General features: G+C 46.1%; 1 protein-coding gene across 1 annotated transcript; it reads left to right on the plus strand.

Annotated features, from left to right (window-relative positions):
- The first annotated feature begins 11 nt into the window (after positions 1–11).
- LOC114599253 (uncharacterized) lies at positions 12–14,394 on the plus strand. The gene is made up of 8 exons (XM_028734118.2): positions 12–143; positions 4,490–4,609; positions 6,872–7,188; positions 9,144–9,247; positions 10,002–10,216; positions 11,596–11,706; positions 12,232–12,376; positions 13,425–14,394. The coding sequence occupies exons 1-8, from the start codon at positions 43–45 to the stop codon at positions 13,575–13,577; spliced, it is 1,266 nt and encodes a 421-aa protein (XP_028589951.2). The 5' UTR covers positions 12–42; the 3' UTR covers positions 13,578–14,394.
- The last annotated feature ends 3,872 nt before the right edge of the window (positions 14,395–18,266 follow it).

The raw sequence follows: 18,266 nt of genomic DNA on the forward strand, positions 1-18,266 counted from the left end.
GTTGCATTTCGGAGTTTCTGGGTCCGACTGCAAGGGACACCGATGGAGCCGTGGCTATCTGTGGGGGAAGGCGGCGCCGGTGGTGGTAGCGGTAGCGGCCGCCGGGCTTCCAAAGGGCCTGGATCCCATAGGATCCCTTGCAGGTACCTGTATAGAGAATGTGCAGGAAAGGGGTCGCTGGGCTCCTCGAGCTCCGTCCCGTCGTCCAGAGGCGCGCCAGGCCCCAAGTGCGCTCGGACGGCAGCGGCGCCCCAAAGCGGAATTTTCCCTCCGTCATGGTTGTTGGGCTGTATGCTTCCATATAGGTGGCTGGGACAGGAAGTCGGAATTGCAGGAAAGTGATTCAGCAGCACTGTTGTTTTGCTCGACAGCTGAGCGGCTTCTTCCCAGTGACTGGCAAACTTTGGCGACCTCGCTGCTAACTTGCATCTTCTTCCGCCAGCGACCGAGAACTTGTATCGCGCTTGCTTGCTTTGCAGCCCTCGGAGTTCCGGAGACCTTTATCGGCATCGGGCAATCGGGTTGGGTTTGCACCCCCGTCGGAGAGGGGGGGGGTGGAGGAAAGATGGTGGGGGGGACGACTCCTTCCCGTAGTAGTGTTGCTGCTACTTTCAGGGCGTGGCGGTGGCTGTAGTGTGGCCCGAAACAAAGCCGTGCACAACAACATGATCACGCCCTGCTTTTCGGCAGCAAAAACTTCGAGAGGGTCCCCTCCCCATTCGTCTTGTATGTAAAAGGATAGGGGAAAGCGCACGCGCGCGCGCCGTTACCGGGTGTATTTGCTTTTAAGTAAACCAGGCTAAGGAGTGGTGTGTTTTGAACGGCTAGGTTCCTTGCGGCTGGGGGCGCTCGCAACTTTTGTGCAAGGAGCTTTCCAGGGCTGGTGCCTCTTAGCCAAGGGACTGAGAATTTCTAATAAACTTTTGCAAATGCAGCCCCCTTGAAAGGGGTTAGAGCAAAAGTCTTCCATAGCAAGGGCAGAGTCTGAAATAACACTCGGAACTTCATAAGAGCAAGATTTGCTGGTTTTACCAACTCCAGTGCTGTTTATATACCGGTGAAGTTTTACTGGCTTGGGTCAATATATGGGAAACCTAGTTTCTCCTAGTAGCTTTAAAAAGAAATATATGCACCCCTACTAGTTCTGCTGCTTTTAAATATGACTTGGTGTTGGGCAGTGCCTACTGAAGTGAGGGTCTACTAGGTGCAAATCACATGCCTCGTTTTTAGGTGGTTTATGGTTCCCTTCTTCAGTTACCATGCACTCTGCCTGCTCACCCACTTTAGAGCGCTTTGCCCACTTCAAATGTCTCCACACAAAAGGGAGGGTACATTTGCTTTGTATACAAAAGTTCCCAGGTTCAATTCCTGGCATTTTCCATTAGGGCTGGGAAGTACCCCATGGAGAGCCACTGCTAGTCAGTGTAGACAAAACTTAATCTGCCCTTTATTCTCTTTCCCTTGCCCACCTAAAACATTAAAGCTTATTTTGAAAATGGCATCGATTCTATTTGTGCACAACTGTAAACTGTAGTCTGAAACAAACTGACTTGCCACAAGCGAACAGTAAGCTGGTGGTAACCCACCTGCCACACTGCTCTTTTCTGAGCTGGAGGAAAACAAACCATAGTTCTGGATTAGTGTTGTGTGAGAACCGGGGTTCATGGTTTGTGCTTCTTCAAACAAACTACAAGTACCGCTTCCTACCCTAAGCCAGGACTGTAGTTTGTTTGTTTCCAGTTTAGAAAAGAGTGGAAAGGGGCAGGTACCATTTAAGCTGCTGCAGCCAGCCCTCTGCTCATTCCTGTTGTTGTTGTTGTTGTTGTTGTTGTTAAAATTTCTATACTGTACTGCCCTTCATCTGAAGAGCACAGGGTGGTTTACCATATAAAGTAAGCTGTAGTTGTTTCATACTGGCTTACGATTGTGTGCAATCTAAGCCCATACAAGCTATTTGCTTAATGCCTTTGTGCTTAATGCCTTTGTTGGGTGTGAAGCTGAGATGCTATCCCTGTCCCGTCTTGTAGATATACAAAGTTATCATTGGAGGTTTGGTTTATCTGAGCAAATCTGGACACATTGCAAATGTGATTGTCTGAATATTGTAATGATTTCTTCCTGACCTTGGCCATACAGAGGAATTTCAAAGAATGCTGCCTGATTGTAGTCTGAGGATGGATGGGAGATAGTATGATGATGGCAGGAAATAATTCAACCTGCCAGGAGTGCCAGAAGGATTTTCTGGGCCCAGGACACTGTGTGTGGATTGGGCTCTATGCTCCTCTTGTGAAATATGACAAGTTTACACTACAATTTTATGTGCTTCGTGCCACATCCAAATTTCTATCATCTTTTGCAGGGCCCCAAAATAAGTCTGGGATCACAAGCAAGAAGTCTTCGAAATTAACTAGGCGGATTTTGCACCAGGCTGTCGATCACTTGCAACCAAGTGAAGATGCCTGGACTCCAGGAGGGCACCTGACATCTCCACCATCTGGGGGTGCATGCCTGGGGATCATTGAATCTGGACTGTTTTCACACACTAATACTACATCCTGTAGAATTCAGTTATATTTTATCTGCACAATCAGAATGAATTTCAAGAACCAAATACTTTTTCTGTGCAGAAGGAGCAGTGAGCCACATTTTGGTTAATTGTTGTAGCTTGTCTTCACTTGCACCACTCCACTGTCCTGCTCACAGTTGCAAAGAATATCCCTATGTTATGAACGGTCTGTGTCACCACTAAGAAAAAGAGGTAGGAATATGCCTATACAGTGGTACCTTGGGTTAAGAACTTAATTCGTTCTGGAGATCTGTTCTTAACCTGAAACTGTTCTTAACCTGAAGTACCACTTTAGCTAATGGGGCCTCCTGCTGCTGCTGCTGCTGCTCCACCACTGCACAATTTCTGTTCTCATCCTGAAGCAAAGTTCTTAACCCGAGGTACTATTTCTGGGTTAGTGGAGTCTGTAACCTGAAGCGTCTGTAACCTGAGGTACCACTGTATACAGGGTGGGTCATTTAAAAGAGGCCCCATGGATACAAAGCACTTACCCTGTATATATGTGGATTGCCCCTGGATCAAGTGACTTTTAAGTTCTCAATGTTCTTAACATAGATCAAGGTAGTTGTCTGAATTAGCCAGATGTTTAACTGATAAGTACAGTCATTCCATCATTTGAAAAATAAGACTTTATTTTACCCCAAAGTGGCAACTAGACATTCCATTTTGGCAACTGTAACCTTGGTTTACCTGTTGCTCGGTCCCAGCTCCTGCCAACCTAGCAGTTCGAAAGCACATCAGAGTGCAAGTAGATAAATAGGTACCACTCCGGCGGGAAGGTAAAAGGCGTTTCCGTGCGCTGTTCTGGTTCGCCAGAAGCGGCTTAGTCATGCTGGCCACATGACCTGGAAGCTGTATGCCAGCTCCCTTGGCCAATAAAGCGAGATGAGCACTGCAACCCCAGAGTCGGTCACGACTGGACCTAATGGTCATGGGTCCCTTTACCTTTACCTAACCTTGGTTTAAGGAACCATTTGGCACCAAGCTTATATAACTGAGTGTCTAATGCTGTGAACAAGACACATCTGACAGTGTGAACAGACAATGCTTTCCCCCATAATTGTATTTTCATACTAGAGAAAGCTTAACCTGTTTAAATTCTGCCTGTCAGTGTTCCTAAAGACATAAGAACCATGCTCTCCCCTAATGGCAACCGATCAGTACATAATACATACTTTCTCTATGACAATGCCTATCCCTCTGCAATATAAATATGCTAAAGAAAGATTTAATGTTTACATACTTGGGGAAAATTTTGTATGAAATTAATCCTGAGTTAGGAAGAGAATGAGCTCAGTCTTTGCTGCTGCCTTTTCTTTTGTGTGGACATGCTATTGCCCAGTCCCAGCTACACTAAGATCCTGGATGTTGCCACTAGGCGACAATCAATTTCTCTGCCGGTTAAGAAGACAAAACAGCTTCAAAATGAAGCAGGAAGTTTCTTCAAAATGGCAATCCTTCTTCATTACATGAATTTCGAGAGAACTTCATAGAGTGACATATCTATCCTGCCACCTAGAAAGTTCTAAAAATGGCTTCAAAATAAACATTTTTGAAGCCATTTTGTATCTTCCCTTTGGCTTGTATGACTAAGTTTCTCTAGTAGTCACCATTCACAGTTCTGACTTCACTTGTTGGCTGAAAATATTGACAGGTGGGGGAGCAAGGTCACATATCACACAAAGCTCTTGCTTTGAATGGTGCCTGCATATTTTGCTTTCTGTCATTTGTTCTAAGGGGCTAGGGACTTTATCATTTCCTTTTCATCTCTTTGGGAAGTGTTTTGTTCAACCCCAGTCCAGAGTGGAAAGATTTTTGCATCTCCTATTTGGCATATTGATTTTACTGGGACTTTGGTCTCTTGGTCTCATTTAGGATTGAACTCTGATTCTTACTACAATTCTGCTTTTACTTCGTTTTCAGGAACTTTGCCCGTGGGACTTGCAGATGGGGTCAGAACTGCCGATTCTCCCATGATAGGAAGTCTACTCAGATCTGCAGATATTTCCAGAATGGGTTTTGTGATTATGGAGACCGCTGCAGGTAAGGGCTAGTTTTCTTTTCTTTTTGTGTTTTGTAAACAAACCCAAAACCACTCTTCCTTCTTCCCGCTTCCTGCAAAAATCTGTTAGATTGAAGGTACTAGAAGCTTGATGATGCAATATTTTTGGATGCATTAGAACTGGTTGTCCTAGTCTCAAAGTTAAGCCTTTAAGGAAAAATAAAATTCTGGGGAGGCTTAATAAGCTGTGAACTGCACAAAAAATGCAATAGGGAGAAGGAAATTTAACTCTGTGTTTATATTGCCCACCTGTAAATATTCTGATCACTTGGGTCCAGTGGAAAGTTTGAGAGGAGATGTTATTCTACCGTCTCTAGTCCTACAGACATTGACTTGACTAGATGTAGCAGAAGCCTATGGAAAAGACCAAACTAAGTCCTTGAGGATAGCACCATCAGTGGCATTATTGTAATTAGATGAGATTCAGAAACTTGGGCATAGACCTTATGCCCTCCTTGTAAGCTTGGTGATTTGGTAGATCTCTGGTCTGATACAATAAGGCAGTTTTATAAAAATGTTTTGGGATGGGTAGTAAAAGTACAGTAAAAGCATATGGTTCGTTGGTTAAGTTGAAGATGCTGTATACGAAGGTCCTTGCTGCATGATGGGTGGAGATTGTGGAAGTGGTGACTTTCCTGGGCCAACATTAGAAACAGGTGGAGCAGATTATCTAGAGTGGTAATGAAGTAGATGGACCAGCACCCTCATCTGGGCTTCAGTGGTTGGTTTCTGTCACTGCTAGCTGTTCAGAGAACAGGGCTCTCTCTGAACTCTTAATGAAACACCTCCCCTGTGATGATTTTACAGTAGCTGTCTACTGAGTTGGTCATGTCTCTCCTGACTGATACCTAAGCTGTATTAGACAAAGCTTCGGGGCTGCATTGTTGAAGGTGATGGTAATTTATATAGTTCCCCTAGGAACCTTATATTGGCTTCATAATGTAGAACAGGAGTGTGTAACTTCTAGTCTGCAGGCCTGAGAGGCCTCCGTTTTGGGCCTGCCTGTCCCATTTTTGGCTAAGCCACACTTATCTGACATAATATATTACATCAAGTGTGGGCCAGGTACAGATGCAGCTGGATAAAAAGGGTGGGGCTTTCAAAAGCACTGTGCCTTGATTTCCTTGTAGACATTAGGTAATTGACACATGGGCAGCCCCACCCACCTGCCAAACCTGACCTGTGCAGGAAATTGGGATCTAGCCCACTAACCAGATCCAGTTTTCTACCTCTTTGTAGGTGGAAGGAAAGAGGGCATAGATGGGTAAAACGCTCACCCTTGGATATTGCATTGCAGTCATTACTGCTAGACGTTCATAAATCCCCCCCCCCCTCATGTTCTTTTGAATTCTTTAGTGCTGTGGTTCCAACATAACAAAATAAACTGCAAATATGTTTGTCTCAGCCCAGGGGAGGGGAAAGAATTGCCATCAAGAGGAGAATTGGAAAATAATGTTTGGTAGAGAATACAGTGGAACATTGGGTTGCGAATGTGATCTGTGCAGGAGGCATGTTCGCAACCTGCAGCGCCACGTCTGCGCACGCACGTGACGCGATTCGGCGCTTATGTGCAAAGTGTGATTCAGTGCTTCTGCGTGAGCGCTGGAACCTGGAAGTAACCCATTCCGGTACTTCCGGGTTTTGGTGCGTCTGTAACCTGAAAACGCGTAACCCGAAGCGTCTGTAACCCAAGGTACCACTGTATTGAAATTTTAAGTTCTCATACTTGTGTCTTGGTGGTTATGAGAAAAGCCTGATTGGAACAGTGGGGATAAGTTTGTTCAGTATTGGAAACAAAACCCTGCAACTATTTTGAGAGAAGAGATATAAGAGGTTATGTAATAAAAATGAATTGGCGGGGTCAGAGGAGAGCCCTCTTCCCATCCCCCCTGCTAACTGGGCAGTGAAGCACCTGCTTAAATGGTGGCTTCTCCCTTATATATAGTGTTTATTATCCCAGCATGGTATCCCTCCCAGTGTCTGCTCCATGGAGTTCAGCTATATACCAAATTGTGCATAGAGTTCTAGTCATCCTGTCTTGCTGCTTGTGGAAGGCCAGCTGCTCCCTTGAATGTGTGTGTGTCGGGGGGGAGATGTGTGTCTTATCTCAAAGGCAGCTATTCCCTGTTTGAGCAGTGAGGTAATTTTTGTTTTTCTGGGCAAGAGGATACACTTTGTTCCTGTGCTGTGAATGAGTTGCTCCTGTGCTGTGAATGACACACTATTGGCATTCAATCTCTCAGCTACCAGCACGTCCTGGAAGCACCGCCCTTGAGCAGGTGTGGCTCAGAGGCTGCCTACCATGGACTGCGTGGATTGACTGTGAACCGCCGAGGCTCGGAGCCAGCCATCTTGCCAGAAGCTTCAGTGAGGAGTTGGGGAGCGGCCCGGCGTGGCTCAGAACCAGCTGTCTCGGGCATGGCACAGCTACAGATGAACTTTGGGAGCATGAGGATGTCATTTGAGGAGGAGGATGAAGAGGATGATAAAGCCATCCCTTCCTGGCACCCTCCAAACTGGGCCCTCAGTAAAGAATTTGTTCCCAGGCAGGCTGCTTCAGGTAAGCTCCTGGAGAGGCTGGTTTTTGTGGGCTTGGGCTCTTGTTGCAGCCTTTGTTGTAGCTTCTGGGGATGGACATTGTAGTGGGGCACATGAGCAAAACAGTTCTATTCCCTTGCTTCCCTATCTCCACCCTGCTTCTCACAATCTTTGTCATCTGGCTGCTAACTCATAATTCTCTGTCAAGATGACTTTGTTATTAAGACACACACAATGGGATCTTGATTTGGCAATGTTCTAATGGAGTCGTGAAGGAATTTCCGCACACATGCCCCACAGTCTTGAGAAGTGCATCTGGGGTCCTTAAACCAATATCCTAGTTACATGGAACATGCTTTTCTTGAGAAGCTTCTGTTTGGATAGGGCACCATTTTGAATGACTTTGTCCAGTCCCAGCCATGGAAGAGACCCAACATGACGGGCGCCACCAGGTGGCGCATTGGAAGATGGCCGACAATAACATCTCTCTGACACATACGAGGTAATTAAGGTGCTGCTATGGGAAGTATGCAGTCTTCCTACCCCCCCCCCCCCAGGAGACGGGGGGTGGGCGCTGCCTTGCCAGCGGTGTTCACAATGCACCCCCTGATCCGAGAGATGGGGGTGCCGAACACTTGGCACGAGCCCTCGGTGAAGTCAGATCTTCCTGACGCCGATTCCAATTAGCGCGTGCTGGTTAGCTTCAGCTCGGAATTATAATTGGAAACATACGATTGGAATGAAGCTGAAGCACATATATCAAGTAATGTTCGAGAGATAAGACTGCTGATTAATGGATTTCTGTGACCGGGAGTGCCGGATGGATAAGTAAATCTTCTGATGAATCACCACTAGGAGACTGTATGTTTGGAATGAAGGGGGGGTGGAGGAAAAACCTTTTTTTTTCCTTTGGACGATGTGATATTAATAACCCTTCACCCCAGATAGAAATAAGATCGTTGCGTTTTTATTAATCACAAGCAGGAATTCAAGAACTGTGTGGGATGGATTATAACAGGAGAGAGGATTGGTGAACGGTGAGAAAGAGGAAAATTTTCATGACGCAGTTAAAAAATGGCGTCTCGCCAAGACAGGCTTGCCGGAGAAAGAAGGACAGGGGGAGGAGAATCAGGATTATTCGAAAGAGAAGGAATGTTGGAATGCAAACTTGACCTGACAGAGCCTCCTGACTCATTTGATTTATTTGGCAAGCCTGAGAAAAGTAAAGGACAGACCGAAGATTAATTTTTTTTATGGAAGCGCTGAACAGAGGCTGTCCCTGAGTCATATGATCTTTGGACAGTACAAAACCCACACAAAGGATGCCTGTTTTCAATCTGCTTGTGAAAATTATCAGAGATCGCAAAGAAAGGAATATACGATAATAATAACAACAAGAAGAGAAAGAAAGTAACAAAGGACTATCTGGATTGAACTGGATAGAACTGTCTAATTAAAGCAGTAATATAAGTGATGTTTGGACTCGTGCGGAGCTTGATGTATGGGTACCCCCAACAAAATTTAAAATTTGGCTGCATAATTTGAAACTAATGTGATTTGGATAATGTGATGTGATTGGCCTGTTAATAAAAAATATTTTTTTAAAAAAGGAAAGGACCCAACATGACACGTTGGCTCATTCTCCAGTTCCCGTACAGCTATAATGAAAGGCCTCTTGTTTGTGAGGTGGGGAAAGGGAGCCAGGTCATCATCAGTTGGTAACTCTGCATGGATGGAGACAGGAAGGGACTCTTCCAATGGCATCTTTTAAAGGTTATTCATTCCAGCTTTCCCCAACTGATTCTCTTTTTCTTCCTTACATGTTGCATCTTTATCTCTTTTTAGAGAAGTGATGGGGGAGATTGTAAGCTTGTTATTCTAATGTTTCTGCGGGCCCTTGTATTTTTAGACACTTGATAGAATAATAGTTGGACTGGTGGCGGCAGCGTCCTAGTTAGCTGTTTCTCTGCTGCTCAGGTTCCACATCCCATGAAGAGAGACTTGACACCACTTCCCTGATGCCAGATGAAGCATCAGCCAAGGAGGCTGCTCCTGTGTCTGTGGTCTCGGAAGAGCCAAAGGTAGGTGGGATGCCTGCAAATGTAGAGTGATGAGAACAGACAGTGCCATTTCAATAAAAACCAGTGGGATTCTCCTGAGCTCTCTGACTGAGGGATTTTGGAATGCAGTTGGAGCAGGAAAGAAGTATTGGGAGATGTGAGGTGAGACAAGGAGAGGGGAGGGGTGCTTGAAACACACCCGGATTTTTAGCATCTGCCAACCAGGTGACCTCCTGATGCTCTGGATTACAACTCTTATCAGCCCCAGCAGATTAGTGAAGGCTGTCATATCATCACCCATGAACCTCTTTTGGTATGAGCTTCCAAGAAACAGGTTGCGCAACGACAGGAATTTATAACTTCAAGCTTTTGAAATGAGATTGATTAATAGGAAATCAAGTTTAGGCATGTGTGGTGGTGTTGCACCCAGCTGTGTGGAACCAATGCAGATTTTAGGTGGATGAACTTCGGAGAAGCTGGAGTGGCATGGAGAAGGCTTCCAGGACCTGTTTTAGAAAGTACAGTGGTACCTCTAGTTACGAACTTAATTCGTTCCGAGGTGCGTTCTTAACCTGAAACTGTTCTTAGCTAGAGGCGTGCTTTCGCCAATGGGGCGTCTTGCTGCCGCTGCGCCGCCGGCACACAATTTCTGTTCTCATTCTGGGGCAAAGTTCTCAACTCGAGGTAACTCTTCCAGGTTAGCGGAGTTTGTAACCTGAAGTGTTTGTAACTTGAGGTACCACTGTATTCTCCAACTGTTGTGTTCCTTTCCCAGGCAGTTGGAGGTTCAGAAGCGGCAGAAGCTGCTGCTTCTGCAGAGGTGCAGAAAAGTGAGGATGTGGTGTGTGGAATCTGCATGGACAAAATCTCTCAGAAGACCTTGCCTCAGGAGCGTTTGTTTGGCATTCTTCCTAACTGCTCCCATGCCTACTGCGTGACCTGCATCCGAAAGTGGAGAAAAAGCCGGGACTTTCACAATGCGGTGATTAAGTAAGTTCTTCATGGCCCAATTGCTTGCCTTGTGCTTGTGTCTTCTGGCAGGTTGCTGTCTGAAGTGTGTAGACTGGGTATTGGCAACCTTTGGCCGGGGATCTCCCACAATTGGGGCCCCAGCTGTTTTTGGACTACAACTCCCATAATTCCTAGCTAGCAGGACCAGTGGTCAGGGATTATGGGAGTTGTTCTGCAAAAGCAACAAGAGGCCCAAGTTTGGGAAACCCTGCTTTGACCCATCAGATGCCGACAAACAACAACCATTATCATCGCTGTCCGTTGGCCGTGCTTGCTGGGACTTGTAGCTTTAACCCCCTTTGTGAAGGCACTTTTTATCAAGGAGGTTTCTGGCTCTGCTGTTCTGGACCACACCCACAGGAAGTTGCTGTTAGGCTTCCATGTTGCTAAGCGTTCTGATGTAAGTGCAGTTGGGTTAGAGCGTGGTGCTAATAATGCAAAGGTTGCAGGTTTGATCTCCGTACAGGACTTCTGCATATTCTTGCATTGCAGGGGGTTGGACAAGATAACCGGGACCACATAACACTGGTCCTGAGAGATCTGCATTGGCTCCCAGTACGTTTCCAAGCACAATTCAAAGTGTTGATGCTGACCTTTAAAGCCCTAAACGGCCTCGGCCCAGTATACCTGAAGGAGTGTCTCCACCCCCATCGTTCAGCCCGGACACTGAGGTCCAGCGCCAAGGGTCTTCTGGTGGTTCCCTCATTGCTAGAAGTGAGGTTACAGGGAACCAGACAGAGGGCCTTCTCGGTAGTGGCGCCTGCCCTGTGGAACGCCCTCCCATCAGATGTCAAAGAAATAAGCAGCTATCCTATCTTGAAAAGATATCAGGGAAGTTTTTAATATTTAATGCTGTACTGTTTTTAATATTTGATTGGGAGCCGCCCAGAGTAGCTGCGGAAACTCAGCCAGATGGGTGGGGTATAAATAATAAATTATTATTATTATTATTATTATTATTATTATTATTATTACCCCTAAGTGCAAGTAGATAAATAGGTACCGCTTTCTAGCGGGAAGGTAAACGGCGTTTCCGTGTGCTGCGCTGGTGCCGGCTCACCAGAGCAGCTTCGTCACACTGGCCACGTGACCTGGAAGTGTTTCCGGACAGTGCTGGCCCCCGGCCTCTTAAGCGAGATGGGCGCGCAACCCCAGAGTCGGACACGACTGGCCCATACGGGCAGGGGTACCTTTACCTTTTTACCTATTATTATTATATAAGATGAACCTCATGGTCCCTTCCAACTCTACAATTCTTTGATTCTATGATACGTGGATTGCTTTGGGCCAGAAGCAGAGTGATTGCCCTTCTAGGGTTTGTCTGGGTATATTATATCCTCTCTATGTGCATTCCTCAGGGGCTGCCCAGAGTGCAGAGTCACTTCAACTTATTTCATCCCCAACCAATACTGGGTTTCTGATTCAGAAGAGAAAGAAAAACTGATTGAGAATTTCAAGGCACGAACCAGGTAAGCAGCTAGGTCACTTCAGCAAAAAAGGTCACTAAATATGTCTAATGCTGTTGAAGCATCTAGGTCTCCGATCTTGAAACCATTGTCAATAACTCCGAGAATGCCAGGCTGCCGACTGGCTTCATGGGATGAAACTGATGTTCTCATTGTGGTCATTTGCTTAAGAGCCAAATAGGAATTAGACTGTCTTGATTAAGGGTGGAATAACTTAATCCATGTGCATACACTTTGGTGTTCCCTTCTTGGTTAAGTATGCCTTGCTGTAATGCCCATGATTCTGCCTGCACACCCAGCTCTCAGCTCCAAAGCTAGCCTCGGTTCTGGGTTGATGTTGATGTGCAGGAGCATTCCCCAGCTGGGTGCCCTTCAGTTGTTTTGGACTACAGCCTCCAAAGCTGTGATGACTAGGGGTGGAGGGGGTGGAGGAACCAAGCTAAGTAAGTCTGATCTACAATATTTATTCAGATTTCTGAAAAGACTCACGCCTCTTGTGGCCTAATCTCATTATTTTTATTCCCCTAGCAAAATAAGGTGCAAGTTCTTTGTCAGAAGCAATGGTCACTGCCCCTTTAAATCAGAGTGCATCTACCTGCATGAGCTGCCTGGAGGTCGGCTCCCGGCTGCAAAGCCGCAACAGAGGCCTGAACGGCGGAGACGGCGGACCGTTGTAAGTAACAAATTCCTTGATGCAGTCATGATACGGCAAGCCATTATAAGCTAGTCATTGAGAGGTAGGGTGTCCTTTCTAAGATATTCTGCTTCCCAAAGCCCTCCATACTTAGGATCCCTATGGGATGCAACATGGAAATGCACACACTCTGCCTTGAGAGGCAACTGCCTCGGTAGTCGCTGGTCCAGCCCTAGGCATTTCTGTTCATCAAGCTTTGTTTTCTGGGGGTTGAAGATGACAGCAGCAGGCTAGGTCGGTGGTTCTCAACTGGCATACTTGGGGCTACTGCCCCTGCTCACATTGCTTCCCAACCCCCAACTTCCTTCCCCTATTCCATGGTATCCCTCTTGACTAGGGTTTCCCAAATGTGGGTCTCCAGTTGTTTTGGAACTACAGCTCCCACCATCCCTTCAATAAGCCCCATGTAATCCTTTCTCCTCCCACTTCCACCAGCTCTCTCAGATGCCACACATATGTCTCTCCCGCCCGTCGACGCGTACATCTCCTACAAACCAACAGCTCTTTGCCTCCCCCCAGTCCCCTTCAAGAGCCCCCCCTTAATCCTGCTGTGCCCACTTCCACCAGGCCTGTTTTAGCAACAGCACAGATTATGGGGGCTCACAGCGTATCTGCAGCCTTGACTCAGACCAGGTTTGTTGCAGCTGCTGCCCTTCCTTCCTTCCCTCTCCTTCCTTCATGCCTGTTCCCCAGAGTGCCGCCATTGCTGCAGGTTGGTGGTGGCATTCATGAAGGAGATAGACTTTCTCCCCTTCATTCTCCTCTCTGCTGCCAGTGGTGGTAGCATGGGAACGCCTGGCTGGCTGCTTCCCCCACATTCAGGGCTCTTCAGGCGTTGCCTTGCAATGTTGTGTGTGTGCATGTGCATTCAATTGCCAGCATGATGGCGGATAAGTACAAATTTAGTATATAGAGGCATGATTCCTTTAGCTTTTCTAGTGAAATGTGTCTATGCATTCCCTGTTCCGTGACAGATCAGTGGTGTGATTTCATCCAAAAGCCTTCTTTCTTGTGTCCTATATTGCAGGCCTTTAACCCATCTCCATCTGACAGCTCGGATGAAGATGATGACGATATGTACTTGATCCAGTGGGCTCTGACTGTTGCACTGTTGCAGAGGGAGAGGGACTTTGACTATTCAGACTTTCTCATTTGGGATTCGAGTGATTCTTCCGACTAGATGATGACGGTGATGACGACATCATTGGAGGCTGCGGGAACAATCTTACTGACATGTGAAGCTGTGGCTTGGGGAGAATGGGTGGGGAAAGAAGGGATCTTGATCAGTTGAATGGTTGTCTGGGGGGGGCTCTTAGTTGTCTGGCGGGTCTTCATTGCATTTTGCCTGGAATCCGTAAGCTGGGAGAACATAGTGCAAGGACCTGTTTTATGTTGGGAAGGCCTCCTGATTCCACAGGGCAAGATAATGGCTGTCACCACTGTTGGCATACGGTATCTTAACACGTCACCCAAGTGCACTGCCATTCTCCTATCCCTTGCTTGGCTATATCTTCACGTTCCTTTTCCCCGCCCTCAACATTTTATCACATCCTGGGCTTCCCAGCATTGGGATCCATGAAGACCCTCCCAGCTGTATCTCTTCTAGGAGGGTGCCAGGTTCTGCTAGTGCTCAGGAAGTCTGTGTATACTGGAGACACTGAGTTTTCAGGTGTGTTCATGGTGCTGCTAGTTGTTTCCTCAGGAAGGCAGGCTTGCTGAGCAGTGCTATTATCTGCAGCAGGCAGCACCTGCATCTTGCTTTTTGTCTAGCAGTGCTATCGGGTATCTTATCGTAGGCTTACGGAGGAGGGGTGTAACATAGGGTAGAGTGAACTAAATCTTGAATTTTTATTGATGCAGTGATCAACTTAGTATTGGAGGCTTAGAACTCGGTGATTTAAACCCTTAGGATCTGGGATCAGTAAGCCCCCTGAATGTATTTTTAATCCTAGAAGGATCGGGAGAGAGTATCAAATAAAATGAGCTTTAAAAATGTAGCCATGCAAAGTCTCTTTTTCTACCCCTCTGTTAACTTGTTAAAACGTGTTGTAGTGTATGAACACAAATACATTCAGTTTTTTTCTGTCTTCTATAGTATCCTGGTCCGTCCCGTCCCCCGAAAAAATATTGCACATCTCTAGCTACATGACTCAGAATGGAAACATTTAACACTGCTAGGCATAGGGGTGTCACTCTCTTGGCCTGTGGAGAAAGTACCAAGGAGTGCAGTGCCATTCAAACAACATTCCTAAGCATGCAAACTTGCCAGTGCATTCTCCAATCTGATGTAGTCAGTAGAGGCTGCCCCCACCCTGAAATCTGAGTCCAGAGACTTGGTACTTCCAGCTAATGTAAGACGTTTCCCCCCCTGAAGGCCACCTATGCTTTTGGCTGATTACAGCCTGTTCTCCATGCGATTCTTCTTTTGTGACCCCCCTCCATAAATAACTGACTATTTGAAACATATAAAGGCTTCAACTTGCACCAGTGTCTGGGTTCTTCTAAGATGCTTACGTTGACACTCAGAATGTTTAAATGCTGAAGAACCATTTTCTGTCCTCCACTGTGTAGGCAAAACATGTCCTTGATTCTTTCCAGTAGTACTAGTGAGATCATTCCAGTACTAAATTACAGCACTCAAACCCATGACATAACCTGACCCAAATAACTCTATCAGGTTTTGTCTTGGTTCATGCAAAACCTGTTCCAGTGAGTTCATCACCAAGGCTTACAACACTTGTTTGTATAGACAAGCTGTAAATCACACATAATTAAATTGTGTCAGGCTACTTGAGTATGGCAGCTACCAAGTCCTGCCTTGTGGATGTACTGAATTTGCTCTGATTGAAATTTTCCCTGTTGGAAAGCAATCCCATTTCATCTGTCCCCCAGCTATGCAGAGGATGGGCTAGGCTGTATGTGGAAGAATTTAGTTTCTAAACTTAAGCAAGTGGTGAAAGCAGTTGCTTGTCTTGAGACCATGAATCCCAAGGATGTGTCACTGCAGGATTTCCAAGATTTAGAGTTGGAAAGGGACTGCAAGGGTCAGCTTGTCCAACCCCCTTCAATGCAGGAATCCTGCCCACAGCCAACCCTGGATGGGCTTGAACCACCAACCTTCTGGTTAATAGCCAGATGCACTGACCCACTGCACCACAGGAGTCCCGTATATATAAGCAATGTAGGTTATTTTCACTGTAATACATTTAATTTTAAATATTTGTTTTTCAGTTTTTTTAAAGCATTCTCTTGGTGTGTGTTGCTTCTCCAAAACAAAACAAAATAGTGAAACAGGATTACATATGAGTAAACGTACATGAAACAGGAAAGTGTATGACTTACTTAGAAGAAGAAGAAGAAGAAGAAGAAGAAGAGGAGTTTGGATTGGATTTCACTCCCTTTATGGAGTCTCAAAGCGGCTAACATTCTCCTTTCCCTTCCTCCCCCACTGCAAACACTCTGTGAGGTGAGTGGGGCTGAGAGACTTCAGAGAAGTGTGACTGGCCCAAGGTCACCCAGCAGCTGCATGTGGAGGAGCGGAGACGTGAACCCGGTTTCCCAGATTACGAGACTACCGCTCTTAACCACTACACCACACTGGCTCTCAAACTTAGGTTTTCACATGGTAACTAATCTCATGAAGACAAACTAGGGACTGGCATTCATATGTTGAAAGGGAGAATTAAAATCTTGCATCAAACAAGATCTTCTATTTTAATTAAGGATGTGCACAATTGTACGCCTGCTCACAATAAAATCAGTGGGACTTTGCTGCAGAAAGATGCATAGGATAGCACGGTTTGTGTCCCTTTAGACACATAAAGGGACACCTTGAAACTACTACTGTGCATGTATAGGAGAAAAAGACAGCATAATAAGAAACTTTTCTTGAAAGGACACCAACACGTCACCTAACTCTCATATACAGTGGTACCTCTGGTTACGTAGTTAATTCGTTCTGGAGGTCTGTTCTTAACCTGAAACTGTTCTTAGCCTGAAGCACCACTTTAGCTAATGGGGCCTCCTGCTGCCACTGTGCCGCCGCTGCATGATTTCTGTTCTCATCCTGAAGCAAAGTTCTTAACCTGAGGTAATATTTCTGGGTTAGCGGAGTCTGTAACCTGAAGCGTATGTAACCCGAGGTACCACTGTATATTTGTTTAGAAGGCAAGGTTTTTTGCTGAAAAGACATGGATAAATGATTGCAGTTACAACCACTTTCTGCTGGCAGTAGTTTCTGATTTGCACACAGAAAGGGAGGTATATTGTTACATTACAGGCTCTTCCCAAAATGAAAACAAAAAGGCAAATGTACCCCTTGAAATAGAATGTATATAATTCAAACAGCAAACAATCATTGCAGTGGGTATTAAATGCCACAACAGCAAATGCTTCTGCAAATGATGCCTAAAAGAACAACGTTACAAGCTGAGTAATTATTGCTAGCAGCTGAACTACTGAAGGCCCTGGTCTGTGTTGCTACATGTTCACCTTATGCCTTGCAGCAATAAAGTCTCCAGCGACTTACTGAAAAATCTCATGGGCAAGCTGGGGAGCTCTGCAATTGTTGTTGTTGTTTAGTCGTTTAGTCGTATCCGACTCTTCGTGACCCCATGGACCAGAGCACGCCAGGCACCTCTGTCCTCCACTACCTCCCGCAGTTTGGTCAAACTCATGCTGGTAACCTCGAAAACACTATCCAACCATCTCGTCCTCTGTCGCCCCCTTCTCCTTGTGCCCTCCATCTTTCCCAGCATCAGTGTCTTCTCCAGGGACAAAACAAAAAAATTCCTTCCAGTAGCACCTTAAAGACCAACTAAGTTAGTTCTTGGTATGAGCTTTCGTGTGCATGCACACTTCTTCAGATACACAGGGAGTCTTCTCTTCTCATGAGGTGGCCAAAGTACTGGAGCCTCAGCTTCAGGATCTGTCCTTCCCAGTGAGCTCTCAGGGCTGATTTCCTTAAGAATGGATGCGTTTGATCTTCTTGCAGTCCATGGGACTCTCAAGAGTCTTCTCCAGCACCATAATTCAAAAGCATCAATTCTTCGGCGATCAGCCTTCTTTATGGTCCAGCTCTCACTTCCATACATCACTACTGGGAAAACCATGGCTTTAACTATACGGACCTTTGTTGGCAAGCTGACGTCTCTACTTCTCAATTGGGAGGATCCAAATCCCAAGTTTCACTGGGCAGGTGCCAAGTAGGGTGCAGTGCAGGGTTTGGGGGCTCGCATGAGGCAATGCTGAGAATTCTGGAGAGTCGGGACTCTGAGCAGGGTGGCCCTCCTGCTTAGACAAGCCCTGCAGTGTAGTCCACCATTCATACTGTTAGTTAAAAGGCGAGGCTGGCATTAGTTTGACTCTAGCCAAAAGTTCTCCATGCACAACATAAGCCAGGATGCGACTTGTGTGTCTCCCTTGCGCCCAACTCCAGCTCTGCTGCAACCAGAAGCCTTCAGTCCCCGCTGAGCTGCAGCTACACACCGCCAGGGCGCTCCCCCGCAGTTTTAAATCACAAGTGGAATTGATTCACAAATGCAACATTGAAAACAGCAAACAAAGGTAGTCCTCAGGCAAAACACAACCTTTAGAACATCAGGCAAAACCCCTGGCAGAATAAAAGTGGTGGGTTGATATATTTTTTTGCTTGTGGTTCCATTATGCGTGGATAGGTAACTGCACTGGCATTTATTATTTTTTTCTATCGTAAAATAAGACCAGTTAGAGCAGGAGCTCTCTTTTATTGTGGGGAGAGGAAGGTTTTTCCGCTTTTTTCAATGGTTAGCTCTCTGCTCCGCCCCGGTGGAGAGCAAAGAAGCCGAGTCTCTGCAGCGGAGTGAAGTACTCTTTCACTTTTTCTATAGGC

The sequence above is a fragment of the Podarcis muralis genome, chromosome 5 (assembly GCF_964188315.1).
Source record: "Podarcis muralis chromosome 5, rPodMur119.hap1.1, whole genome shotgun sequence".
In the NCBI taxonomy this organism is placed as follows: Eukaryota; Metazoa; Chordata; class Lepidosauria; order Squamata; family Lacertidae; genus Podarcis; species Podarcis muralis.